Raw genomic sequence first — 23,759 nt, forward strand, 5'->3', positions numbered from 1 at the left:
CTAGTTCCAGTGTCTGAGTGCATTTATTATGTATATTTCTGTATAGTGCATACGTCAAGATTTTTTTTTTTTTTTTTTTTTTTTTTACACATTTTTGCAGCAGACAAAAAAGGCGGTATTTCATCAAGCTGGATTTCTCCAGCAACTTTTTAAATAAGGTGGGAATTGTAAATGCGGCGAACTACTCCTTTAAGCCAAAAGTCAAGTCTATCCAATAGGATGAGAGATGAGAGGTAAGGAACAATCCTATTAAACAATCCTCACTTTGGCGTAATTCGTATATCTTATTGAGAAATCCTGCTTAATTAAATATACCACCGGATTTGAAGGCTCCGTGGTATGTTAAACAAAGCAATAAACAGTTTTCCACGGCTTCCTGTTGCCATTCTTTCAAACCCAGGCTAGGGTGTGCAAGGAAAAGAGGGTTGACCCTCGCGTTCGTAGCAAACACTATTGGCTGTTGCGCGTGTCAATCAAACGCCACGATGCTTTCTATTGGCCAGCGCGGTGGGTTTATCGTTCTATCTCCCTGTGTTTCAAGTCCACTCGCTGTTCAGTTTCTGCCGTGTCACTCCGCGCGTTGGCATAGTGCTCGGCAGTTTAGAACAACAGCCGGCAGCTTTCGCCTCAAAATTCAGGATTTGGTTGATTTTTATAGCCGTTGCAGCTTAAAAAGCATCGCAGTCTCAAGTCATTTCGAGACGACGACGTACGACGGTGCTTTGTTGGTTTTGGGCGTTTGAAATCGGACACCGCTGTAACGTCCTCGTTTTTCTGCGGAGTAATACACCGTTGGGGATGACAATGTGGAGGTGGCTAAAATGTCTACTCGGAAGATGAAACGGTCACAGTGGTAGCGACCATAAGAAAACCGTAGGCTACAACTTGTGCAGAGTTTATTTTCCGCAGTTATTACGGTGTAATTATACTTTAGCGGGGGTCGTTAGACTTTTCAAGGATACGAGAGGACACCAAACTCAGTTACTTCTCGGTTTGTGGAACCTAAAGCGCGGAGGGGGGATTTGTCCCCCAACTTAATGTTTTTCTCTCTCCCGAAAACACTCCTGTTGGATGCCGAGCACTCAAACCGACAAAAGGTAAAAAAAATAAACACCCATTAACCTTTTTTCCTCTCTACTTTTGCCTCACTCTCTTCAACGGCAGGCTTTAACTTGCGAACCGGTGCAAAAACAGTCGAGTTGTGCAGTGAATTTGGGGTAGCGAGCGCTAGCTAACTAGCATAGCAACTTTTCATCAAGCGGGTCCTAAGTTTTTTTTTTTTTTCCCTTTTTTGTCTGAGATCCTCGGAGCGGTGGGTTATGAGCTCCACTTGTGTGCATGGCCGTAGGAAACGACTTCTTTGTTCACTTTAGGGCAGCGATGACAAGTGTGGAAAGGTACTTTTAAGCTCTTTGTGAAACTGTGTCCATGAGGAGCTGAGGGGGGTATTTTAAGAGGCATTTGCGAGGCACTTTTGAGCGCATATGAATTAGTTAGCTATAAGAATAACTTTAAACACGGCGGAATAGCACGAAAACACAAGCCCTGATTCAGCTAAAGTCCGTTTAACGAGAACGAGTAGAAAATAAACTATATCCAGGGTCGCAGATCTGATGAGACAAAGGTAGGCATTTCACTGCACGATGTTTGTTTACTTGTTTATTTGACTTTTTTTTACTTGTTTACTCAACTTTATTAAAACTTCCCAGGCGGCTCTTAATAACCACGGCTTTTTTTTAGGCTAACTCGGTTCTCTACCCTTTCGTTCACATGCTCGCTGTTGTTCAGTGGCACTACTGCTCATGCTTTATCCTGATCGTAAACTTTTGGAGGCCCGAGTCGTGTTTTTCTCTTTGTGTAGTAAGGAGAGCTGAGGCCCACTCCGCTCACTTTTTACCCGCTACCCCTAATACTCCCAATGCACAGTTTCCTCACGTCCTGCTTTCCCCGTTAAACACACAATATCTTATCTTTTTGAAGTCGATTTGGCCACGATGGGACGAATAGATAATGAGTTTCCTCCAGAACAATCGATAAGTATTTACTTGCGTCGATCGACAAGCTGGAGAGGCAGAGTTGGGGGTTGGGGGGGGGCAGGGGGGTGTTGCAGAGCAATAGGGAGTGAAGCGTGGCTGTGTGGGGGGCTGTTCATGAGGACTTGAGGTTGCTTTCTAAGAGGATGAACAAATACAATAACTTTTCTAGCGGTTTCTGTGTCCCACTCAGTCGTGTGCCCCTCAGCCCTCCTCCTCCCCACCCCACCATCTTCTTTCTGGGGGTGCAACGGTACAGAAATGAGGCGATATTATATGTATAGTCTTGGATTTGCTGCAGGATATCTCAGTCTTGCACATGTTGCACTCAGAAATTATATTTAAAAAATCTGCTGGTTATTGTATCCAGAACGGTCATGAAATTGTGATATTCAGTAGAGAACTGCAGGTATTTTTATATAAGGAAAGTAGAAATATATAAAGAAATATTTTTTTATATTGATATTGATATGGAACTTTCTTTAAAACTGTTTATTTATATACTAAACACACTCTGATGTCCTCTAATGACTCTTGTCACTGTTACCATGTTATTACTGATGGTATAACTAGGGATGCACAATTATATCCTTAAAATGTTATCAGATCGGACAGATCTTTAGATTTGACTGATATTTAATAATCTTTAATGTGCTCTAAAAGTAGAAGGTTATATCTGCATGATATAAAATATAAAATATAAAATGTGTTTTTTATTTAGTTAACTTATTTCACATTCTCTGTAATGCTTATTCAAGTAGAGATTATCCCAAGTTTTACAATTGATTAATGATTGTGTCAGTGTCAGCCGATATGTACATGATTAAAATATCAGCTTTGTCCCACTGGTCCCATATTTGAACATCCCTTGCTGTGTTGTTTCATTGTCCTCTAATATCTGCTCAATTTCTGATGTTTAAGCTAGCTCACATAAAGCTTGTTGCTTCCTGAGTACTGCTAAATGAATGTCCTACCAATCTGACATGGTTAATAGGATTTAGTTGTTGCTGTTGTCATACAAAAACATTATTTCCAAAACCATCCCAAAAACTCAAGTCAGTGTAAAATGATTTTATTCCAAGTCATTTAGGAGCGTTTTTTTTGGCTAGTTTATCAGGAACATTTGACACAGTGTAAACAAGAACTGCTAGATTCACATCATGACAAAGGCAAAAATGGTAGAAATGGAGAACCAATGGTTTATTCAGTTCAGTTCAGTTTCAAAAATATGAAGCACACAGTGAATTACTCATGTTGTGGTCTGCTGTCAGGCACATTACCAAGTATAAGGTGTACAAAATAGAATGAAAACCCTAAAACCTGCTAAATGACAGCGACCTCGCTATTCTGTGGGCACTGTATCATGGGCATACCGATCAGTATGTTCATTAATTATGATGATACTGATGTAAAATCAGCATTGTGGTGTAGATAATGCATCACTCAGCAGTTTCTTTATATTCCCTTTTATTTATTTTTATTTCGTTGCAGAAACCGCACCACAACACCTGGTAAAATCATTATTAACACAAGTCATTTTTGGAATGCAAATAAATTGCAACCATGTTGTGTGTATTGTTTCAGGTGCTGCACTGGGATGTGTTTTTTTCCCCCTTTTCTCTCATTGGAATTTTCTCCCAATCAGTGGAAACCGTTCCAATGTATGTTTTGAAGCGTAAAATCCAACTGTACTCGATTCCCAGTGTGTGTTGTCTGACAGCTGCTCTACATTAATATTAATATCCATATTGTAACACCTCTATCATCTCTATCTTCTTTAGATGAATGAAAAGGGAATTGTTTCCTACCATTCATACTGTTCACTAACACTGTGTCTGTTGTGGATTTTGTTCTATACCTTGTTTTGAGACCATTTCTTAGACCATAAGCAGGCCTGCAACTTTGCAGTGGTGGTGTTTTTTCAGAAAGGATGTTCTGAATATAAAGACCTGAAGGCCAAAAATAGTCATGTGAGTCTTTATGAACCTGTGTGTTTTCCACTGAGGTGGGTTCAGGGTCAGCACATCACATGTAGACCTTTTTTTTTTATTTTTATTTTTTTAAGTTCTTAATGAGCATCGTCCAGCTGGAGAAGCCACAGGACAGAAAATGCTGTTAACCATTGTACTATTGTATGTTTGTGTTGATGTCCATGGCCAATAACCCGTGGTATTAAATGCATTTGCAATACATCCGCATACATCTTATGGAGGTTCACACAATTTGGGCATAATTTGTTTAAGTAGATCTCAGTAGCAGAATGGGAGAAATTTGTACAAGTATGTGGAGCCTAGGTTGTGCAGAAGCTGCATGTACCGATACGCTTCATTATGCACGTCTGTCCAAGGAAATAGACCTGGCCACTGTTTCCTTTCCTTAGAACAGAGATGATGCGGTGACCTATAAGCTGTACGTTCTGTTGGATTGCACTACGCTTTTAATCTGTCAATTTAGCGAGGGATGATGGCTAAACCGTCTCCCTCAGTTAGTCAGGGAGCAGATTAACGTCTCTTACTGTCTGCGTTCTCTGGCCTTCGGTGCTTAATGCTTTGGGTTTATTGTGTTGGAGGATGAGGGATTCTTTGCTGTATAGAGTTGAGCAGGACATTGGTACGGTTCTTTAGGGTCATTTTCGTGACATTGTGTTTTGCCATAGTGCTATGTTAGCGGAGATGCACTATATTGACAAAAGTATTGGGACACCTGTTCATTCATTGTTTCTCCAGAAACAATTTTATTTTCTGGGTTCTGCAGCATTGCTGTGATTTGTTTGTATTCAGCAATAAGAGCTTTAGTGAGGTCAGGATATTGAATGACCGCTACCCTAGTTTATTCCATAAGTATTGGAGCACCATCATTTCAGAGAACACAGTTCCACTGCTCCATAGCTCAGTGCTTGGGGGGAGCTTTATACCCTTCTAGCCCATGCTTGGCATTAGGCGTGGTGCCAGTAGGTTTATGTTTTTCTGCTGCAGAGGGTCCTATTCCATTGGCAACACTTCCCTACAGGGCCTAGACATGCTGTACAAGAATACAGATCCAAAATTGTTGAGAAATGCAGCCTTCGTGAACTAGCGTATGTTTGCTTTTTCAAGCTGTTTCAGGGTCAGGCGCTGTGTAGGCGCTTATCGTCATTCTAGGTAAGAGCGTGTGTGTTCATGTGGTCGGTTGTTATTGAATCCCCTGGACTGGAGACTTGCTGGTGGTGCCTCTATCTGGTTAACCCAAGAGTTACGTGCTGTGATGTGGTGCATTGTGGGAAAGCCCAGTTTTAAAGGTCCTCTGTGATGTGGATTAGAAAGCTCTCTCAGATCACCTCGCTACTCCTCTTATATTACACACGAGGTGCCTAACTGGCTTACATCAACTACCTCTACTAGATGCTGCCTCTGTAGGTGTGTGTGCGTGTTTTTAGGAATACATGTGGAAAAGCCTTTGGTCTGCTACCTGCCTAGTTCTGTCCAAATTCTAACAGATGCCCACAATTAGCAAGCAAATCCACAAAGAATTGTCTAAGAAGAACCAGGCAGTTTTGAAAAAATGTGGACGTCTTAGCCTGTGTGAAAAGCAGAGCTACACGTGGAGTGATCTCAGAATAACTTTGCCAAGATCACTGCCATTCCCAAGAATACCCACACTATATCCAGAATTACCCAATATATTACCAGACTGACTCATTCGTTTTCTGACCAGTAATAGAACAAGACACGTGGCTACGTCAATTTCGGAATGTGTAAATGTAGGTCTGCTTATAAGTGGGTGGTGAGAAACAAATCCAGCCTTAATGAGGAACTATTTCAGTGTCATTTCATCCCTTAACAAATTCAAATTGATTTAAAGAGAGTTAAAATAGTTATCATTAAAAAGCTTAAACAGTGTGCTCATGGCGGGGACAGCAGTGTTAAAACACTTGATGCATATTAGTCCGTTGAACCTTTTTAAATTTTAGTCGCCTTCATCCTAACTCTGTTTTTCTTTCCCCCTGCAGGGTTGTAAAGCCTCTCAGAGTGTGTGTGCGTGTGTACTGAGGAAGAATGAGTGATAGTAGCATCAGAATGACCGCAGGAACAGACAAGGAGCTCAGTGATCTTCTGGACTTCAGTGTGGTAAGCACAGATTTCTGCCATATGATCTTGGTTGGGGAATGCAGCTGTCTGTGCACCGGAGCTTGAATATAGTATTATAGGATGTAATCAGAAGCACTGCTGTGGCGATTGTGTTAAAGTACATCCCTGGATGATAGCTTCCAACTTGTTCAGAATCCTAAATATCATGTGTCAGTATGATCATTTTGCCACATTGTTTAACCTCAACCAGAATGTAGTGTTATAGGTTAATGTCCTTGCTTTTCTTGCCAGCGTCTTTGTGCTTGGTAGTTTGCACATATGATTTCCTGTGGTGTTTTTGTTTTGAACATAGCTGTTGGAGCGCAACCCTCTATTTATGTTGGTTTAACGCTGTCCTTTATCTTCTGTAGATGTTTCCTCTTCCAGTGCCGAATGGAAAGAACAGATCCGCCACTCTAGCCAGCACACCATTCGCAGGCTCAGGTAAGATACAGTGCTCTGAAGACTGTTCTGCTGTGCTGTAGTCAGGAGCAGGGTTTATAGTAATAATATTGTAATAATAATAATAAGGTTTAATTTTATAGAGCTTTTATGAAACTGAAGAAAATTTGAGAAATATATCAAAACATGACCTACACCATCGTAGTTCAGACATAGAAACACTTTGAATGGCACTGTAAAGAGAGTGAAGAGGTGGATTTTTAGAGTTGGGGTTTATGAGCAGAGATCATGGAGATCTCCCAGTTGTTTCCAAAGCCTTTCTCTCGGCTTGCTCTCCTCCTATTCCTTTCTTTTTCTCTTGTGGCTTCAGCTGTTCCTTTTCCATCACCGTTTGAGAGCGAAGGTGGTGGGGTGATTACGGGAAACGACAGAGGAGCCACCTCTTCCCCATCCCCCACCAACAACATCAATAAACATTAAAACAAATGCACAACCCAAACCTTTTTTCTCACACTTCTCACCATCTACACTCTCCCCCCCCCCCACCTTTTTAGTGGAGCTTTTTTTCTCGCTCTCCAACACCCCGCCTTTCGCCCCTCTTTCGCCTGCTTCCTCTCCGGGGTGAATCTTTAATGCCTCTGTTAATTAATCTGTGGTATTCAGGAGTAAGAAGCTTGTCTGTTTGGTAAGTAATCACCACTAGTGCCCGATATAAACGAGCGCTTCATTCGAGACGAGCCCCCTCCTCCCCTACAGAGGATATTCGCGAGATATTGGCTTACAAGTCCCTGTTTGAAATAAGATAGTGTAAGGAGATGTGCTCTCCTAGAAACTGTGCACTTTTTAAAAGGTGACGGTTACTGTTATTGTCCAGAGCGGCCGGCTTCTCCATTGTGAATCGCACACCTCAGAAGCAGTGAAAGGTCAGAGGACAAAACGTTCTTGTGGAATTGTAAAGAGCAGGCTGAGAGGAAGCCCATGTGGTTAGTGCTATGGTTTCAGTATGAGCATTCGGCATGCTGACGGGATTTCTTCACACAGGTATAGAGGTCGTAGTGTGGAGTTGACTAAAAACATTCAATATCACAGTGTTCTACAAATGTATTTATTAAGTTTGCATAAGTAAAGGTACTCTACGCTAACCTAACATGGATTTTTGAGTAGATCTGTTATGCTTTTCTTAAAGGGCTTATTTTACACACACCGACGTCACAAGAAACAGCACATTTGCATATATCCGCCATAAAGCAGTTTAGCACAACATAAAGTTTATTTATAAGCTAAGTTTATGAAGAGTGTTTCAGCATAGGCTCCTTTTAGAAGGGTCACATCACAATGCACAGTGAATATTGTAGACTAGACTATCCCACACTATTTTAAAATTAATTTAACATGATTTAAATTTTAATCAAATATTATGTACATTGTTGCGGTCACACAGAAAACCTTACATTCCAGTATTTGCTGGTGTTTTTCATTTTTTGGACATGTTATTTACATTGTGCCAGAATTTTATGATGAATGGACCAATAGAAACTCTCAAAAATGAAGATTTTTCCTTTTCCGCTTTGGAGAGACAGAATTTTTTGTCCAACGGTGCTGTAAACTATAATCAGACAAAAACACAATTCAGAAATTCTTACCCAGCACTAAGGTGTTTATAACGGTGTGTCCCTAATGTTCTGGAAGTGTTGCATTTGACTGACGACCACTTATTATTCAATTCAGCATCGATCACTGAATGGTCAGACGTGTCATTTTTTTGTGACCCTCAAGGGGGTCGATGGTTTACACCTCCAGCTTGTAGCTTCAGGTGACAATTGCAACAATGTGCAAGCCGGTCTTGCTGAGTCTGCCTTTCTGATTGGTTGTGTTGAAGAGTGTGAAGGTTGTTGCCTTCCTCAAGCTTTAGCACCTACATAACCACCAGGGCTGTCTGTAGAGAATCATGCTGACCTGATCTGGAAGGCGTTTCTGAAGGTGCAACACCAGTAGAAAAGAAAAATGGCAGTGTTGATCTGCAAAAGATCTAAAGTACTGAAGGCCTGTTGTGAGGATTTATAATATATAATATATAATAAGAAGCACTGTTTCAGTGAACAGGCAGTGATTAAACATGTTTAACCGCTTAGTGCCGAAAGACTTATTACACACTAAGGCATATTACTCAGTAACTACAAGGGCGCCTGTACAAACTGGTGAGGCTATTCTTTGGTAATAGAAGAAAACACGTTCTGTCACTTTCAGATGCTGTTTATAGGTTTAATTGTGTTTATAGTGTTTGTAAAAGTTTTACTAGCACAATCAGAATACAGTAAAACATTCTTGCTAGCCATTTTTTGCTGTTTGGTCTTCCTTTAGAGACCCTCATTACTCGAATTACTCTAGTTGTATATAGAAGAAGACAGAGAATAGAAAATTCATTAAATGACTAATTTCCAAAGTTAATTAATAGAAAAAAGACCACTTCATTTGTCAAGCGTAGATAGGGCTGCACATTGCAATGTGCACATGCATAGTAAGGCTCAGAATCGCAGAATGTGCAGTTTCACATAAGGTTGAATGAAAATCATAAGTCATGCTAACTTGCTGGATACAACAAAAAAAAAAACAGCTCTCATTTTCTATGACATATCTACCAGAAGCAGATTCTGTCTGCCCAGTATCATTTATTTTACTTTAGTCTTCGATACACAGAGGAAATTATTAATATCATGACTTCTGGAGAAAGCTGGTGAAAATTCCTGTATTTTTAAATATCGCAGAACAACAAAATATCGCAGCGTCGGTTGTTTCCAATATCGTGCATCCCTAAGCACAGGTTAATTTGCCGAGTTTTCTCGCATTCTCTTACAGTCCTCAGCATCGGCAGCGCTTTGTTCTCTCCTGCTGCTTCGGCTGCTCACGCTGTTCCACACCTTGCCGCTGTCCTCTGGCGATAATGATTCAACTTGGCATGTTTAAAGCTACAGGACCGCCAGACTGCGGCCTCACGCTGTCATTTAGCTCCGTCTCCGTGACATTAGCTGTGATGGGATGTGCGACGAAGAACGTGTGACAGCTATTCGGTAGCTTCCTGTGATAACTCTCTCTCTCATTGTGGTTGATCTTGAATCCCTGAGGTGTTGCTGGCCACCGAGTTTCATTTACTGAGTATGTGAAAGTGAGAATAACCGGGATATATATATAACTGCTGAAAGACACAGAGGAACACTGAGGTTTGCATGAAGCAGAACTTTCCATTCCTGAAGGTGGCCATGGGCTTCCGGCTGACTGACAGGGTAAGAGTACAAATGAGCATTAATCATGGTTTAAAGCTGAATCCTGATTTCAGGGTGGGTAACAGGCCATTCAAATATCGAAAGAGGGCATTACATTCATTTTGTGAAAATTAAAGCCTTTAAAGATATTAAATGTTTTTGTTTTAGTAACTGAACTGAAGTATTTGCTGTAGTTCGGGAGCAGCGGATCTGCATAATAACAGTTTCTTTGGCAGAATGTTATAATTCTGATTGAATCAGACAGTAACAGTTACTGCTATGTACATACAAACCTAGAAAACGTGTACAAATGATTGGTGTTTGGTGAAAGGTAACAGTAACCTGTAGCTTCCTTTTAGCTGTACATGGTCCAACAGGTACCTGAACAGACCTTAGATTTTTGATACATTGATTTTTGCCTATTTATGCTGTTTGTAATTAAACAGTTGGTCAGTGTTCTGGAAGTACTGACCCTTTAAATATAGGTTATGGCAGTGTTTCTCAACCCTTGTCCTGGAGGCCCACCCTTTCTTAACTTTAAATGGAAGACAATGTAAAAAAGATTTGTATTCCAGTTTCGAAGTATTTTTGTTGGAGATGCAAGGTTTGTGCTTGACTGGAAACAAGACATGATGTGTGTTGAACTGCAGTATTGAAAAAAAAGGACCAAGCTCTAGTTACACTAGCACACAAACGAAGACCCTTGCTTTGTTCCCTCCCCACACATTTGATTGCTCTTCCTGTTTTGAGCACATCTTGAATGCAGGTCTCCTACTTGCATTTCTCATTTTACTGCTTTTATGATAGACTTTCTCACTCTGCTTCATTTTCATCAGAACAGCTATTTCGTTCAGCAGTCATGGTGTTTCGACTCTTGTCGTGTTTGTGTTGTTTTTTTTTGTGTTGGTAGAATGCCCCACTGGCAAACTCGCACTTGGTAGACTTCTCACCCATCAGGACTGCTTGTTATCACGCTCAGATTCAGTGCATTGCAGATATAGCTTTTGCATAGCTTTTGCATGATGAACCAGGCAGCTCGAAGCAATGTTAAAATGTCTTCAAGAACTTAAGATTAACTCCTTAAATCCAGGGACATAGAGCCACACTTCAAATTTTCTCCCAAATAACGGCATTAATGTCTGTATGTAATGTAATCGCCTGTATGTTAGGATTAATAATAATGACCTTAGTGAAGTTAATGAAGTTAATTTTAAGTGTAGACCCTGGTTGTTGCATTTACAGTTTTTTTTTTTAAGTCGGATATAAGAAATCATGATGGAAGGACGTGTTTGCAGTCTAGCCATGTGTTTCCTGAACAGTACAGAGTATTGTTTTTGATATTAGTCTTATATCTGTATATCCTGTGGGTTATCCCTTTTGTGTTTGGGTTTATGTACGTGTGTGAGTGTGTCTGTGTGTGTCATATGTTATGCTCATAGCCTATGACTCATGGCTGACTAGACCCTTTCCAACATTTTTCTCTGTAATTATAGCTCTGCTCTCTTTTAACAGGGTTAGTGAGTACCCTCTTCGTTTTAAAGGGCTGTATGTGGATGTGCCTGTCCTGACTCACTCTCTGAGCTGTTCCATGTGCTCACACACACACACACACACTTGTGCACTATGTGCCTCACTCATGCCTCCAGGGCAGAGAGCAGTATGGGGTGAAGGCTTCATGACTGCCAGCTTGTGTCTCTATTGTCCTTAGTAATCAGTATGTCTGTACAAACAGGTAGCGTGCAAACACCAGTGGATCGCAGTTCAGCTCTTCAGACTGTAATGACTCACTGGCTCGTAAAGAGAGAGATGATGGACGAAGGGCTGGCAGATAGAGCCGTACCAATCCAAGTTATCCTGTGTCGATACTGATTCCTGATCTGATGGTCATTGTATTGAGTAAACGATTTGAAACCAGTGTAGTTTATATTATAAATAGTCAACTTTTCCTCTTTAAAATAGAAAGCGCTGAGGTAGAATGTGAACAAGTATTGTTCAGTTTCACAGTCCGTATAGAAAAAAAATAAGCAGCTGTCTTTGCTATCTGCATTTTATTGCCTTTTATTTGTACTATTTGATGACACTAAGGTTGAATCTATCTATACTCTCTATATCCAGCCTGTTTAATAAGGTCAGTTTCAGTGCCAATAGCTCTGCAGTGTTTAAAGAACAGAGCACAGTGTAGTTCAGGGTATATAATGCGGTGGAGTGGTGATTCCTGCCCTGTAGGTCTTTCACACATGAACCCTGAGCTCATGCCGTAGACCGAGCGGATCAGCTGGAGTCATTAGACGGCTCTCACCGCTGAAACGTGCACATCGGCTTTTTTTTATTAGGTCTGCAGAGCAAAGTTTTGTTTATTCAGGTGCTGGGGGGAATGTCTCGTAACTTCAGGGCGAAGCGTTACCCTGCAGACATGAGCGGGGCTGGTTTTAAACGGCTGCCTCACGATTCCTCTCGCTCCCTTTCATTAATCATCCGATCTGTTAATAAGAGTGAATATTCTGGATGCTTATGAATATGGATTAAAGCTATTTTGGAGTGTTTTTTTCATACACCCCCACATGTCATCACCCTCCTGTTGCCTCTCACATTCCACAGTATTAGCTGTCTTTTTTTTTTTTTTTTTTCCTTTCCTCTCTCTCTCTCTCTTTCTCTCTTTCTCTCCCTCTCTCACTCTGCATTTTCCATTGCGTTCTCTCGCTCTGAGTGAATAGCAGTAAATAGCGTATGTTCTGCACCCCAGCGTTTCGACCGTTCTTTAAATGACGGCATTCTGCTGGTGAAATGTTCCGTGCTCACAGGAAGTCCCCGTATTGTTGGAGCGCTTTAGGTAAATAAACGGCCCTTAATGACATTTCCAGGGGCATTGTCTAAAGGCAGGTAGTCTGGAGTGTAGCAGCTGAACGCCCGTTAACACACTCAAGTCGTTCTTTCCTGTTTTTTCGGTCGCGCTCTGCCGATGATGTGTGCGCGCATTGACAGGGGTTTTGGCCATGGCTGCGGTCCAGCGCAGTCAGATAGTACCACAGTTCACCAGCTACTTACACTTAAGATGTGTGTGTGTGTGTGTGTGTGTGCTGTTGTGTACATTCTGCACACCGTCTCTTGATTTAATTTGCTGACACAAACCCACATCCCTCCCGTCCGAAACACCTCTGGAACGCTCCTGGTTGTCACGACAATGGCAGCGGCCTCGTATTTCACTCAGGTTCTGCTCTATCGCCGACGCTGTCATGATTCGCTCCCTCCCTTCCCCCTCTTTTAATTAGACAACAAAACAAAAATATGAATATTCATAAGCTGCAGGTTCATTAATATGCACACTTATGCAAATCAGCACACAATTAAGGCTCTTCTCTCCAGAGATGCTCGATGCCAGTGTTAAAGCTCGGAGGGGTGCGGGGCGGGGGGATGCGTTCTGGAAATTTCTGCTCCATCAATCTTTAAAGTTGTCCTGCTCTGCATCCTAACCCAAATGTGTTTGCATTTTTAGAAGCATCAAAGAGCTTTACGATTTCACCGTGTCGCTGAACCCCTTGACGGGTTGTGTGTTGTTTTTCCGTGCTTCTGAAATGGAGTCCGAGGAGAACGTCACAGTGGAAGTTGCCAGCACACACTATTATGACCACCAAATTATAAACTACGTCCAGCATTCTGTAACTTTAAGATGGCCTGATCAAAGGGGATACACTGTGTATTGTTCCGTAATTGTTATCTTTGTCAATGCACCAATCAGGATTTTATGGCTGGTTACGATTTCTCTGCAGAAAATTGGCAAATGGCCAGTTGTTATTAGCCCTTTGTTTTAAAACCGAAACTCTCACTGTGTGAGCTTAATAGCTACTGAAGCAGCATTGTCAGTTCTTTCCATTAGCCCGTATTGCCAAAAATAAACATTAGGACCTGCCTTTATCGAAGTGTTACATGATAAATCAGTTTTTAGATTTAAAAATCATGCAATTAAACCAGGAGCTGCATCAGAAGTAGGACACGTAGTTGCCGCTGCAACACAGATCTGCCGAAATGAAAACAATAAATTGATCAGTAGCCAGTTGCTTGTTTGGAGCGCCCTAGGTAGGGTTTTGCAGTACTCCGATAGCAGAAGTGTGCCATATGCAGATGAGTCTCTAACCAATCACTGAATGTTTTATTGTTTGTTGTACACACCCTGACTATTCAGAGATGCTCGTTAAATGAATTAAAATATTCACATGATCCAACAAATAGAAATTCTGGTCTAAAGCAAGAAAACAGGGATACTGTACAATTAGATTTGTTCTCTTAGGGAAACCAATGTACCCTCAAAGGTACAACAGTGTCCATCAAGTCCAGTTGCGGTTATGTGGAAGTACACCTGGAAGTGTGCAGTGGAAAATGGTAGCCAGCATTTTACTGAACATGTGCCCTAGACGTTTAGCACTCTTGATTTCTGTGAATGGTAAATAATATAGGTTCAGGAGTTGTGATTACTGTGTCTGTGGTCCACTAGGCCTAAGTGTGGTCTGGGCCTGCCACTTTGAGGAATGTGCTGAGGTGTAGACAAGTGTGTGTCTGTGTGTGTCTGTGTGTGTTTGTGCGTGCACATACATATACACACACTAACTGGCATCACTTTCTAATGAGGTGACTGCTACAGGCCTGGCATGCTACATACCCCACCAGCATCATCATGTCCCCTGCACTGGCTCTCTGAGCTGCTCCCCACAATGATTCCACATAGCCTGGATGCTTTTTGCGTAGTCATCGGTGCAAATGTGAGGACTTCCCCTGGCCGTCGTTTTCATTTCCCCCGTACCTCATTCACCGTGGCAAACCGGCGAATTAAATTAATCCCTTCCAAAAGAATGGATTATATGAAATCCCTTCTTAATGGTAGGCCGGGTAGGCTAATGTAAGAATAGCCGGAGGTGAGCTCTGTGTTTATGCTGTGTAAGCCGTGTGTATTTTTATTTTGTTCCGATTTCAGAGCTTTTATTAATAGATGGCGGAATCTTCCGGAATGAGCCGCTAAGCTGTAGGCACTGGGCTATGCCAAGCAGCTGAGCATCAGAAAATAAACGGCACATTGTAGACACTGATAATGATAAGTGGCCAGAGCTACAATCTAAGCAAAGAAAAAGGGTTGTATATAATATATATTTTTTAAAATCAGCTTGTAATGATGGTGGAACTCATTTTAATGCAATGTAGAACCTTTCTTAAAGGTTTCATATAGGACGGCCTACAACAATCTGAAAAACCAATTAAAGAACAATTTAAATGTTTTCATGGTTGTATAGAACCATTGCCTTTACTAAAGAACATTTGAATAACATTTTTGAGATGTTATTCCAATATAGAATATAGAATTATATAGAGCAATTATATATAACATAAAACTGATGTGTTTAAAACATTCCAAATATTTTAAAGCATTTTTATTAGTGCATACATCATGACATTGTGACACAATGAAAAGGAAAATTGGCAAAGTACAAATTAAGTAAAGCCAAAATTAAAAAGGTCTAGAAGGTTTCTCTTCCAGATTTAAAAAACTTCTCATTAAATATTGTTATTAAATATTTATTAAATATATCTTTCTAATGCTGATGCATTTTGCTTCAACAACCTACTGATATATGGAGCAGCAAGCCTGTACAAATAAATAATTATATAAATAATTAAGGTACTTAAAATAAATTAATAAATAAATAAAAATAAATTAACTTGAAATAAATTAATAAAGTAAAACTCTCAGTTGGTAAACTAGTAAACTATATTTACTAAATACTAATATTTGTACATGTGTTCACTCACATTGTTCATTATAGTATTCTTTACTTTTTTATGACTACACTTATATAATTGCTTCCTTTGTATGATTATAAAGGCTGCGTTTTTCATATTTTGCTTAAAAATCAAGAACAGAGAGAAAAGACAGAGGAACGTTTACATTGTATGTGGTCTTTTAATTCCACTAATGTGTTTAGACTTGGGATTCATTTGCAGTTTTCTGCATATTAACACACCAGGAAGCTCAGGCATTCAATTCCAGTATCACTGTACTTGTTATTAACTAGTTATATCCAGTAATACTTTGCTATGAGAAGCCTGTAACTAGGAAAAGAAGTGGTTTAAAGCAGCAGTGTGTTCTGTTTTGTGTTGCAGGTATGGATGATCGGAGTGGGTCAGGCTCCTGGGGCTCAGGAGAACAGAACAGTCAGTCCTTCAATACACGGGTAAGAACAAGCTCCTCTTGCTGCAAGTTCTTTCAACACTTAGTATGCTGGCAGCATTTTAAATCTGATGTTTAGCATCGTCACAGTCCATTAGGTGAGAAGAAGTCAAACTGGCTTAGATATCTGATTTTTTTTGGGTGAAGAATGACTTCAGTTATGTATTCATTTACTGATTACTTTGCTGATTAAGTAATCAGGTAATCAGAGACCAAACATTAAAGATGGACATACGCCAAGCAGAAGATGCATTATAGCAGTGCTCCCAACTCATTTAGCTCCTGTCGTTAAACTTCTATATTGGCCTACGCAGATCGCCCCATGTCTAGGTCAGCAGACAAGCACAAGACACGGCCGCTGATTACATTAGATAATAGATCAGACATTCAGACATAGGTTACCCACTCTAAATACCTGTGTAGCTGTGTAGACTAGAGGAAGGCAGCTGTCTGATACCATAATTGTTGCACTACATATGACGTATTTCCTAAGACGGCAAGAACGCGTAGATGAGTGTTAGTGGGTCAGTTGGTCATCTGGTCAACCTCAGAGATTAGACGTGTAGTAACATTGATCCCTTCGTCTTTATCTACTGCTTATCTGATCTCTCACATGCCATTCTGGATCAGATAGCGTACACTTGCTGTCGCTGCACACGCAGCATAGTATAATGGGTAGTAAACAATGCCGTGTGACTATGCAATATTTGCAGAGTCTATTGTCTCAGATGTGGCTAAAAGGCTAATGTTACTATTAAGTAAAATAAGTCTATAATCACCAGTTAGCATCACACTAAATGCATGTCTGAATCATCACACCTTTGCCTCAGACCATGTTATGAGTTAATTTTGCTCCGTTTAATTTTTCATTGATCTGTCATATTAAAGAGACCTAATTTCTTTACCTATGCACCCGAATCTGTCTGTGTGTCATATGTAATATCTCTAGAATAAAGCCTGTGTATGTTTTATGTAGGCATTTGGAGATGGAGCCCACTTCACTGAACATGAAGGCATGTCCCCTTCATCACTGTACAGCTCAGGGATTGGAGGTATGCGTTTAGACTGATTTTTATAATTTAGAAAAAGTTAAGTGAATTCTCAGTGTGATTTAAGCACCAGGGAGCTTTATCCACCTGGATGTAAGTTTATTATTGTTGTGACTTTGAGTGAATTTGTTGTAGATATCAGAAGTTCTACAGCATTGTCTTTCTGATATAGCACATTTTACTAAAAAAAAAATCAGATTTCTTTATTACAAAAATAAAATGCTAATAATAATTAATGTGCTTTTGTTATCTATTAGCTCAAGAATGGGCAATTCTGGTCCTAGAGGGCCAGATTCCTGCACAGTTTTTGCTTTTCCTGCTCAAGCATAGCTGATTCAACTCTCCTGTTAAATTGCCAGGTTTAGTAGGTCTGTTAATGCAGGGAAATCAGGAAATTGTGCTGGACTCGATTCCCATTGCTCACTATTGTATTAGCAAATACTATGGGTGTATTTTACTACTGCAAAGCAGTGTCTTGCTTTGTCTGTAGAGCATATTTAGCTTGAATCATGAATTGATAGAAGTATTATTCAGATGGGTTAAATTTGGTCACGTATGGTTTAAACACCTTAAAGATTTCTGTACTGAGAAGTATTAAGATTACAGGAAGGGGGTAAAATAAGTGTAAGTATTATTCCTACTACTTTTTTAGCTTTGTTGGTCTTAAGGTTTTGTACTTTTTAAAATGTATCATGTAAAATTAAAAGCTTGTATTGTCACAATATAATATTAATATAATATTAAATTTTACATTAATTAAGTTTTCTACTGTTGGCCAGACATTACAAAGATTCACTGACCTTTTCTTGGAAGTTAAAGTTGAGTTTTTGAGTATTTATTAAGGTTATGTGTATATATATCTGCTGTTTTTGCTTTTGTTGTCCGTCAGCAGCACTAAACCCAGCATTTTTGCGTGGCACCAATAACGCTCTACAGATACAGACAATATGTTGCCCAGCACCTCCCCCAGAATAACTGAGCTTTTAGTCATGTCCACACTCTGGGTTGGGTCACACAGGGATTCCCTCAGTAAAGTCCCACATGTTCTGGCCAGTGGGGTGCTGTGGGGGATGGGTGTTGAGAGTGGGGTTAAGTCCACTGGAGCGCAGCCCCAACCCCCCCGGGGCTTAACCAGGGGGGTGGTTGCCTCTCAGGAACAGCGGAAGGTGGGGGGCTTGCTTAATTAGCGCCGCAGCATTTATAATGGGGCAATTTGTTGTTCGGGCCCCAGTCTGAGGCCATAAACAGTACACCTCATCCACTCTGCCAGCCCTGCCGAGCCAGATGGAGGCTAGCCAAACTGAGAGAGAGAGAGAGAGAGAGAGAGAGAGAGAGAGAGAGAGAGAGAGAGATGGAGAGACTAGTCTTTCATTAGGCACTTTCTCACACAATGATTAAAGCACTATAGCAGTATATGGGTGGATAATATCTTGATTTGTTATTGTGGTTAAATTACAGCACATTTTTCTGTCTGTCACGGGTATGGTCAGCATGCCATACTAGACGATCACACACACACTAAAGACAGATTTTGTTTGTAAGCTAAAAGCTGTGTACCAAACTGCATATTAACAAGCTGTGGATTGGATGTCAGTCCACTACACCATTGCTATTTTTACTAGGGATGCATCATGGGCTAATAGTTTATACATTTTATAGTATAAGATATCAATATTGTATTACAGTAGTCTGCTAAAAAAATTAGATTTTCTACACTGAAGTTCCACATGAGATATTTCATCAACAGTTATTTTTACATCAATTTACTGTAGGTTGAATTATTATATATGATCTATAAACGAATATGTAATTTATATAAATTTGTGTTGTATTAGTTCCAATCAAGTAAAGTTGAACAAATGGAACCAATCAAGTAAGGTTGAGAAACTTGCAAGTACAGTAAATTACAATACGATTAAAATACAAAAACACAAAAATATATTATTGTTAAATGTTGGTTTGAAATATTGTTAATTTCTGTTTTCTGCTGTTAAATTTTCAAAGCATTTCTATAATTAATTATGTATATATTCAAGTAATTATATAGCTATAAATCTGTATTAGTGCTAGGCTGTATGACAATCAATCAATATTACGATTAATGGCTACATTTTGTGATCCTGTATTTTGAACTTGCTTGTCTCTGTGTAGACAAGACCAGGATTAAGGATCATTTGAACTAAAGAGAACTGATGATGAACTTGCAGTAACATAAGTACATCATTAACGTATGAAAATGTTCTTTCTCTTGCAGGTAAATCTGAAAGAGGACCTTACTCCTTTGGCACACAGGTACTGATGGATTTCTTGTCAGATTTTAAATCCATTGTTGAAACCGCAGATTGTCTTGCTGTGTCACTTTAAATGAATGAGATTTCTCCCAGAGCAGTCATAATAATAACATGCAGCTCTGCTCTGTGGTGCTGGCTTAGATTTCACTCTTGTCCATTGCTCTCCTCAGTTTATACCAGGGGAAATGCCCATGCCCAGTCCTGATGGCCTGTCTTCCACGGGTCTCAAATCAACATCCCCATTCTATGGCCCATACGGAAACCGCAGGAGGCCCCCTGACGCTGTTCTCGGTAAGCTGTACAAAAAGTATTGGTCTTTTGGGGCTTGGTTTCACAGTACATTTGGACTGTCTGTGGTGATCATGATACACTACCCTTATCTAGTTTGCGGTCTCAAACCAATTGCTAAATGTTATAGATCTTGGAAATTAATCGCCTGTTGCATTAGTATTTATATTTGACAATTTAGCATTCTTGAAATTAGGAAGATTCATAGATATTCAGGGGGAAAGTGTGTGTACAGCAAAACATACAGTGTTATTTGTTTACCATGATACCAGGAAATTTTAAAAACACCATTAATTTGTCACACGTCTCAAACGTCTGAGACCTGAAAGTCTAATATGGGCCTAATGTCTACTACTGATTTTAGACCATTTTCAGAGGTCTGTTTTGTGCTGCAAACATCATAACTAGCCAAGGCATTCACATAAGATATTACCTTTGAATGGAAGTCAAAGTAAAGTCATTTTGGAGAATTTCTGTTGATTTATCATGATTTTTTTACACAGTGTAAAGAACTAATCTACATTATGTCAAAAAGTGCAAAATTCTTGCGTGACAGTGATATGTGAATAGTTTTGGTCAAATTAATGCACTCTAAGTGTTCAGAGTGATTTTCAGGCACATCCCTTTAGAGATATGCCCATGTGTTTATCATACACTACAGATAAGGTCAAAAACTGACGTGTGATATAGTCATTATGACCCATATTTATCAACCTTCTTTTGCTGATCTGGGATAAGTTCAGGTCTTTTACATGGCACTGAAGAGGGTTGCGCCAGATCTGATCTGAGATCAGTGTTACTCTAAGCTGGTTGATAAAAATAGTCCAGTGTACTTTTTTCAAAACCATTCATAACTGTGACTGATTTACGTTGATGTTTTTCTTTCTCTCCTTTAGATAACCAGCCAAAAAAGATCAGGAAAGTGCCCCCTGGTCTCCCATCCTCGGTAAGTGCATTCATCAAGATCGTGTGTATATGTATGTATGTGTATGTGTGTGTGTTTGTATGCGTGCGCACATACACGCATGCATGACCTCGTTAGTAGATGGTAGCTCTTTGAGGGCACTGAGTGTGTGTCTGAGCCTGGATTAACACTGGCACATGCCATCAGACTACACCTCCCCTCCCCCCCCAGCACATACACACCAAAAAACAATTGAAAACACATCCTTGCACATCACGTGAAAACACACACGAGGCATTATTCACTCATGTGTTGCTCCATCTTGCACAAATAAATCCAGACAGGCACACATGAATACACAGTTTTTAGCTGTAACCAGATATATTCCTATTTTTAGGGCCGTGCTTAGCCATGCAATATGCTGTTAAGCATTCATGCATGTGCCTTTTTGTCAAAATAATAAGCTTCCACCTCACCCCGTCCCTTCTCTCTTCCCTCACACTCTCACGCTCTCTCTCACTTACTGGAATACTCAGTGTGGTGTCGGGGCTCTAACCTGGCATGGTAAATCGCAGCACTGACTGTGACTCATGCTGTAATACCTGGCCTTTTAGGCCTGCTTTGCAGAATTAGGATTGCAGTACTTTTACATAGCTTAGTCTGCGTTTAAAGGGCCTCTATCCAATAGTTTTTTTTTTTTGTTTTTTTTTTTTGTATTTCAATTTTTTATGTTAATTATTTTTGCACTTATGGTCCACTCATGATGTTTGTGTAGGTGTATCCATCAAAACCAGGCTTAACACGTGTTACATGCAAACTTAACTACTGCCTCTTTTCAAACTGCTGCCGATCGCTGGGCAGCAGACACGCTCTGAGGAAAGCTTCGGGTCCCTAGCTCTAACCCAGGCCTTTGATGGCAAAGTGGCATGTCTCGGAATTCGAACTTGCGACCCCAAGCCATATTAACGGTGCAGTGTCTTTACTACTACTATACTAAATACTGTAAATACTGTAGAAGATGGGCTTCTAACATTAAGACCAGATACGGTCATATGCATATTGAATTAAAGGAGGTGGTATTCTGCCGCCACCGGCCACCACCTCTGCTGGAAATAATCCTAGAGGAAACACGGTCACGTCATTCAGCAAATTATTAGCGTAATGCCCACCATAGCTTGAAACATCTGCCATTTTTATACATCTGACATACAACTATCATTAAATGATGGTGTTGATAAGTGTATCGTCCCTGTTAAATAAAAAAAGAACCAGTAAAGTCAGTAATATGGGCACTATTTCAGTGAATCCCAAACCCTTTTTCAGGAACTAAAAGAAAACCACAAAAGCACAGTTTCTTTTGTGGTGTCCTCTACTCTCTCTCTCTCTCTCTCTTCCATTTTTATTTTTATCCTCCATTCTGCTCCCTCCCTCTTTCACATTTATACTCCACCTCTTCTCCCCTTCTCCTTCCAATGTTCTCTTTCCCTGCCCCCCCCCAGTCTCTCCCTCTCTCCTGTCCTTGCTCATTCTTGCTTTCTCTCTCTCCCTCCCTCTCTCTCTTTTCCTCTCTGCACTCGTTCCTCTCCCTCCCTCTCTCCCAGCTGCCTGTGGTGTTGGCTGGCCTCCAGGAATGGGCAGATGGCTCTGTAATTGGGAATGCAGCTCTCTCTCTCCCTCTCTCTCTGTAACTCGCTCATGCTCGCTCTCTCTCCCTCTCTCTCTCTAACTCGCTCTCTCTCCTTTTTCTCTCTCAGTTTCTATCTCTCTCACTCTGTTTTTTTTCTGTTTGTCTCTCTCCCCCTCTCTCTCCTTTCTCTTTCCCATCTCTCTTCACATCATACTGTTTAATCAAATTACACAAATAACCCTCAAAGCCCTGGATCCTCAGTCTTTCGGCTTTATAGCTTGATTTCTTCATTTACACCAAAACCCCAGAGCTTGGAAGCAATTAAATCAGACAGGATCTGTAGCTGTGCCAAGTCGATGGCTCCGTGTTGCTCTCCCTCCATCGGTTTTAACCTTTTGTTGTGTTGGCGAGTTGCAGAGGTTATGTATATTTCGATGGCTTTCTTGGCCGGGCACATTATTTCTACTGTTCCGTTCTAGCACAGCCCACTGCAAGCTTATTTTTAAGGTGTGTGTTAGTGTGTATATGGATGTTTCTGTGTGAAGGAGTGTCCGTGGCAGCACATGCAGCTATTTGGGATGTTTCCCCTGGGACAGCATGTGTTCTGTATTCTGTGTTCTGCAGTGGATGTTTCCTGATTCAACACACATGCACAGCACCGTCTGATTACCACAATAACAGAGCTGTTTCACCATGACTCAAATGTATGCAGCACTTTGTCATGATGTTTTTTTTCCCATTTCTTGTGATATAACCCTGCAGATCTGGATTTACATGGATCTCTAAAACAAAAAAAGTAGTCTGAAATTCCTGTAATGAAAACCGTATCCTCTGAATCTCTTTGGCAGGTCTATCCAGCAGTTCCTGGTGAGGATTATAACCAAGAGAATGCAGGCTACCCAGCCTCCAAAACTGGCAGTGTTTACCCTGGTCCTTTTTATCTGCAAGGTGTGTGGACTGCTGGCAAAATGGATTGTCCAGTGAACACCGGTTTTTAAATGGATTGTGTTGCTGCAGTCTTCATTGTTTATTTATTAATTTTAATATAGATTTTTTAAAATAATATTTGATTATTTGATTTCTTGTTTCCAATCATGATACTTGACATTTTCAGAAGCTATGTGTCTTTATATTATTATCCTATAAGTCTGTATTAATATTGGAACTTGTTTTGTTAGGTGGTTGTTTGGTGACATTTAGTCAGCAAAGTAATCTAATTAAATAAATAACTCATTTGAATTTGTTTTAAGACCCCTATGGAGAGTCATATTGAATTTTTTGTTTTTGTGCACTGATATGGCAGTTGAATAGTACTTTCCTAGTTGTAATTTAGAATCTGATTAAATGTAAGGCTGCATTTATACATTTATGTTGTCATATGTTCACAGAAGGTCTTCAGGACCCCTGGGCTCAGTCAGGTTACTCATCCATGCCCCACCTTGGTCAGTCCGCCCCCTTCGCTGTCACCAACCCACAGGAGCGCCTGGTAAACCCCCACTTATCACATTTCTGTGCAGTATGGCTGTGTATAAATGTAGTCCATCAGCCAAGACATGTTTGGTGTCTGAGGTATGCAACGTAAATG

General features: G+C 40.4%; 1 protein-coding gene across 1 annotated transcript in view; it reads left to right on the plus strand.

The window, feature by feature from the left end:
• Positions 1 to 569: 569 nt before the first annotated feature.
• Positions 570 to 23,759, plus strand: part of tcf3a (transcription factor 3a) — a 35,454-nt gene continuing 12,264 nt past the window's right edge. The window contains exons 1-10 of the mRNA XM_072668671.1: positions 570 to 1,097; positions 6,022 to 6,139; positions 6,511 to 6,583; positions 15,949 to 16,019; positions 16,992 to 17,067; positions 19,319 to 19,356; positions 19,526 to 19,646; positions 20,540 to 20,589; positions 23,023 to 23,122; positions 23,563 to 23,660. Coding sequence (XP_072524772.1) covers positions 6,068 to 6,139; positions 6,511 to 6,583; positions 15,949 to 16,019; positions 16,992 to 17,067; positions 19,319 to 19,356; positions 19,526 to 19,646; positions 20,540 to 20,589; positions 23,023 to 23,122; positions 23,563 to 23,660 — 699 coding nt within the window. The 5' untranslated portion in view covers positions 570 to 1,097; positions 6,022 to 6,067. The remainder of the gene's footprint in view (positions 1,098 to 6,021; positions 6,140 to 6,510; positions 6,584 to 15,948; positions 16,020 to 16,991; positions 17,068 to 19,318; positions 19,357 to 19,525; positions 19,647 to 20,539; positions 20,590 to 23,022; positions 23,123 to 23,562; positions 23,661 to 23,759) is intronic.

Source organism: Salminus brasiliensis, chromosome 23 (genome assembly GCF_030463535.1).
Source record: "Salminus brasiliensis chromosome 23, fSalBra1.hap2, whole genome shotgun sequence".
NCBI lineage: Eukaryota > Metazoa > Chordata > Actinopteri > Characiformes > Bryconidae > Salminus > Salminus brasiliensis.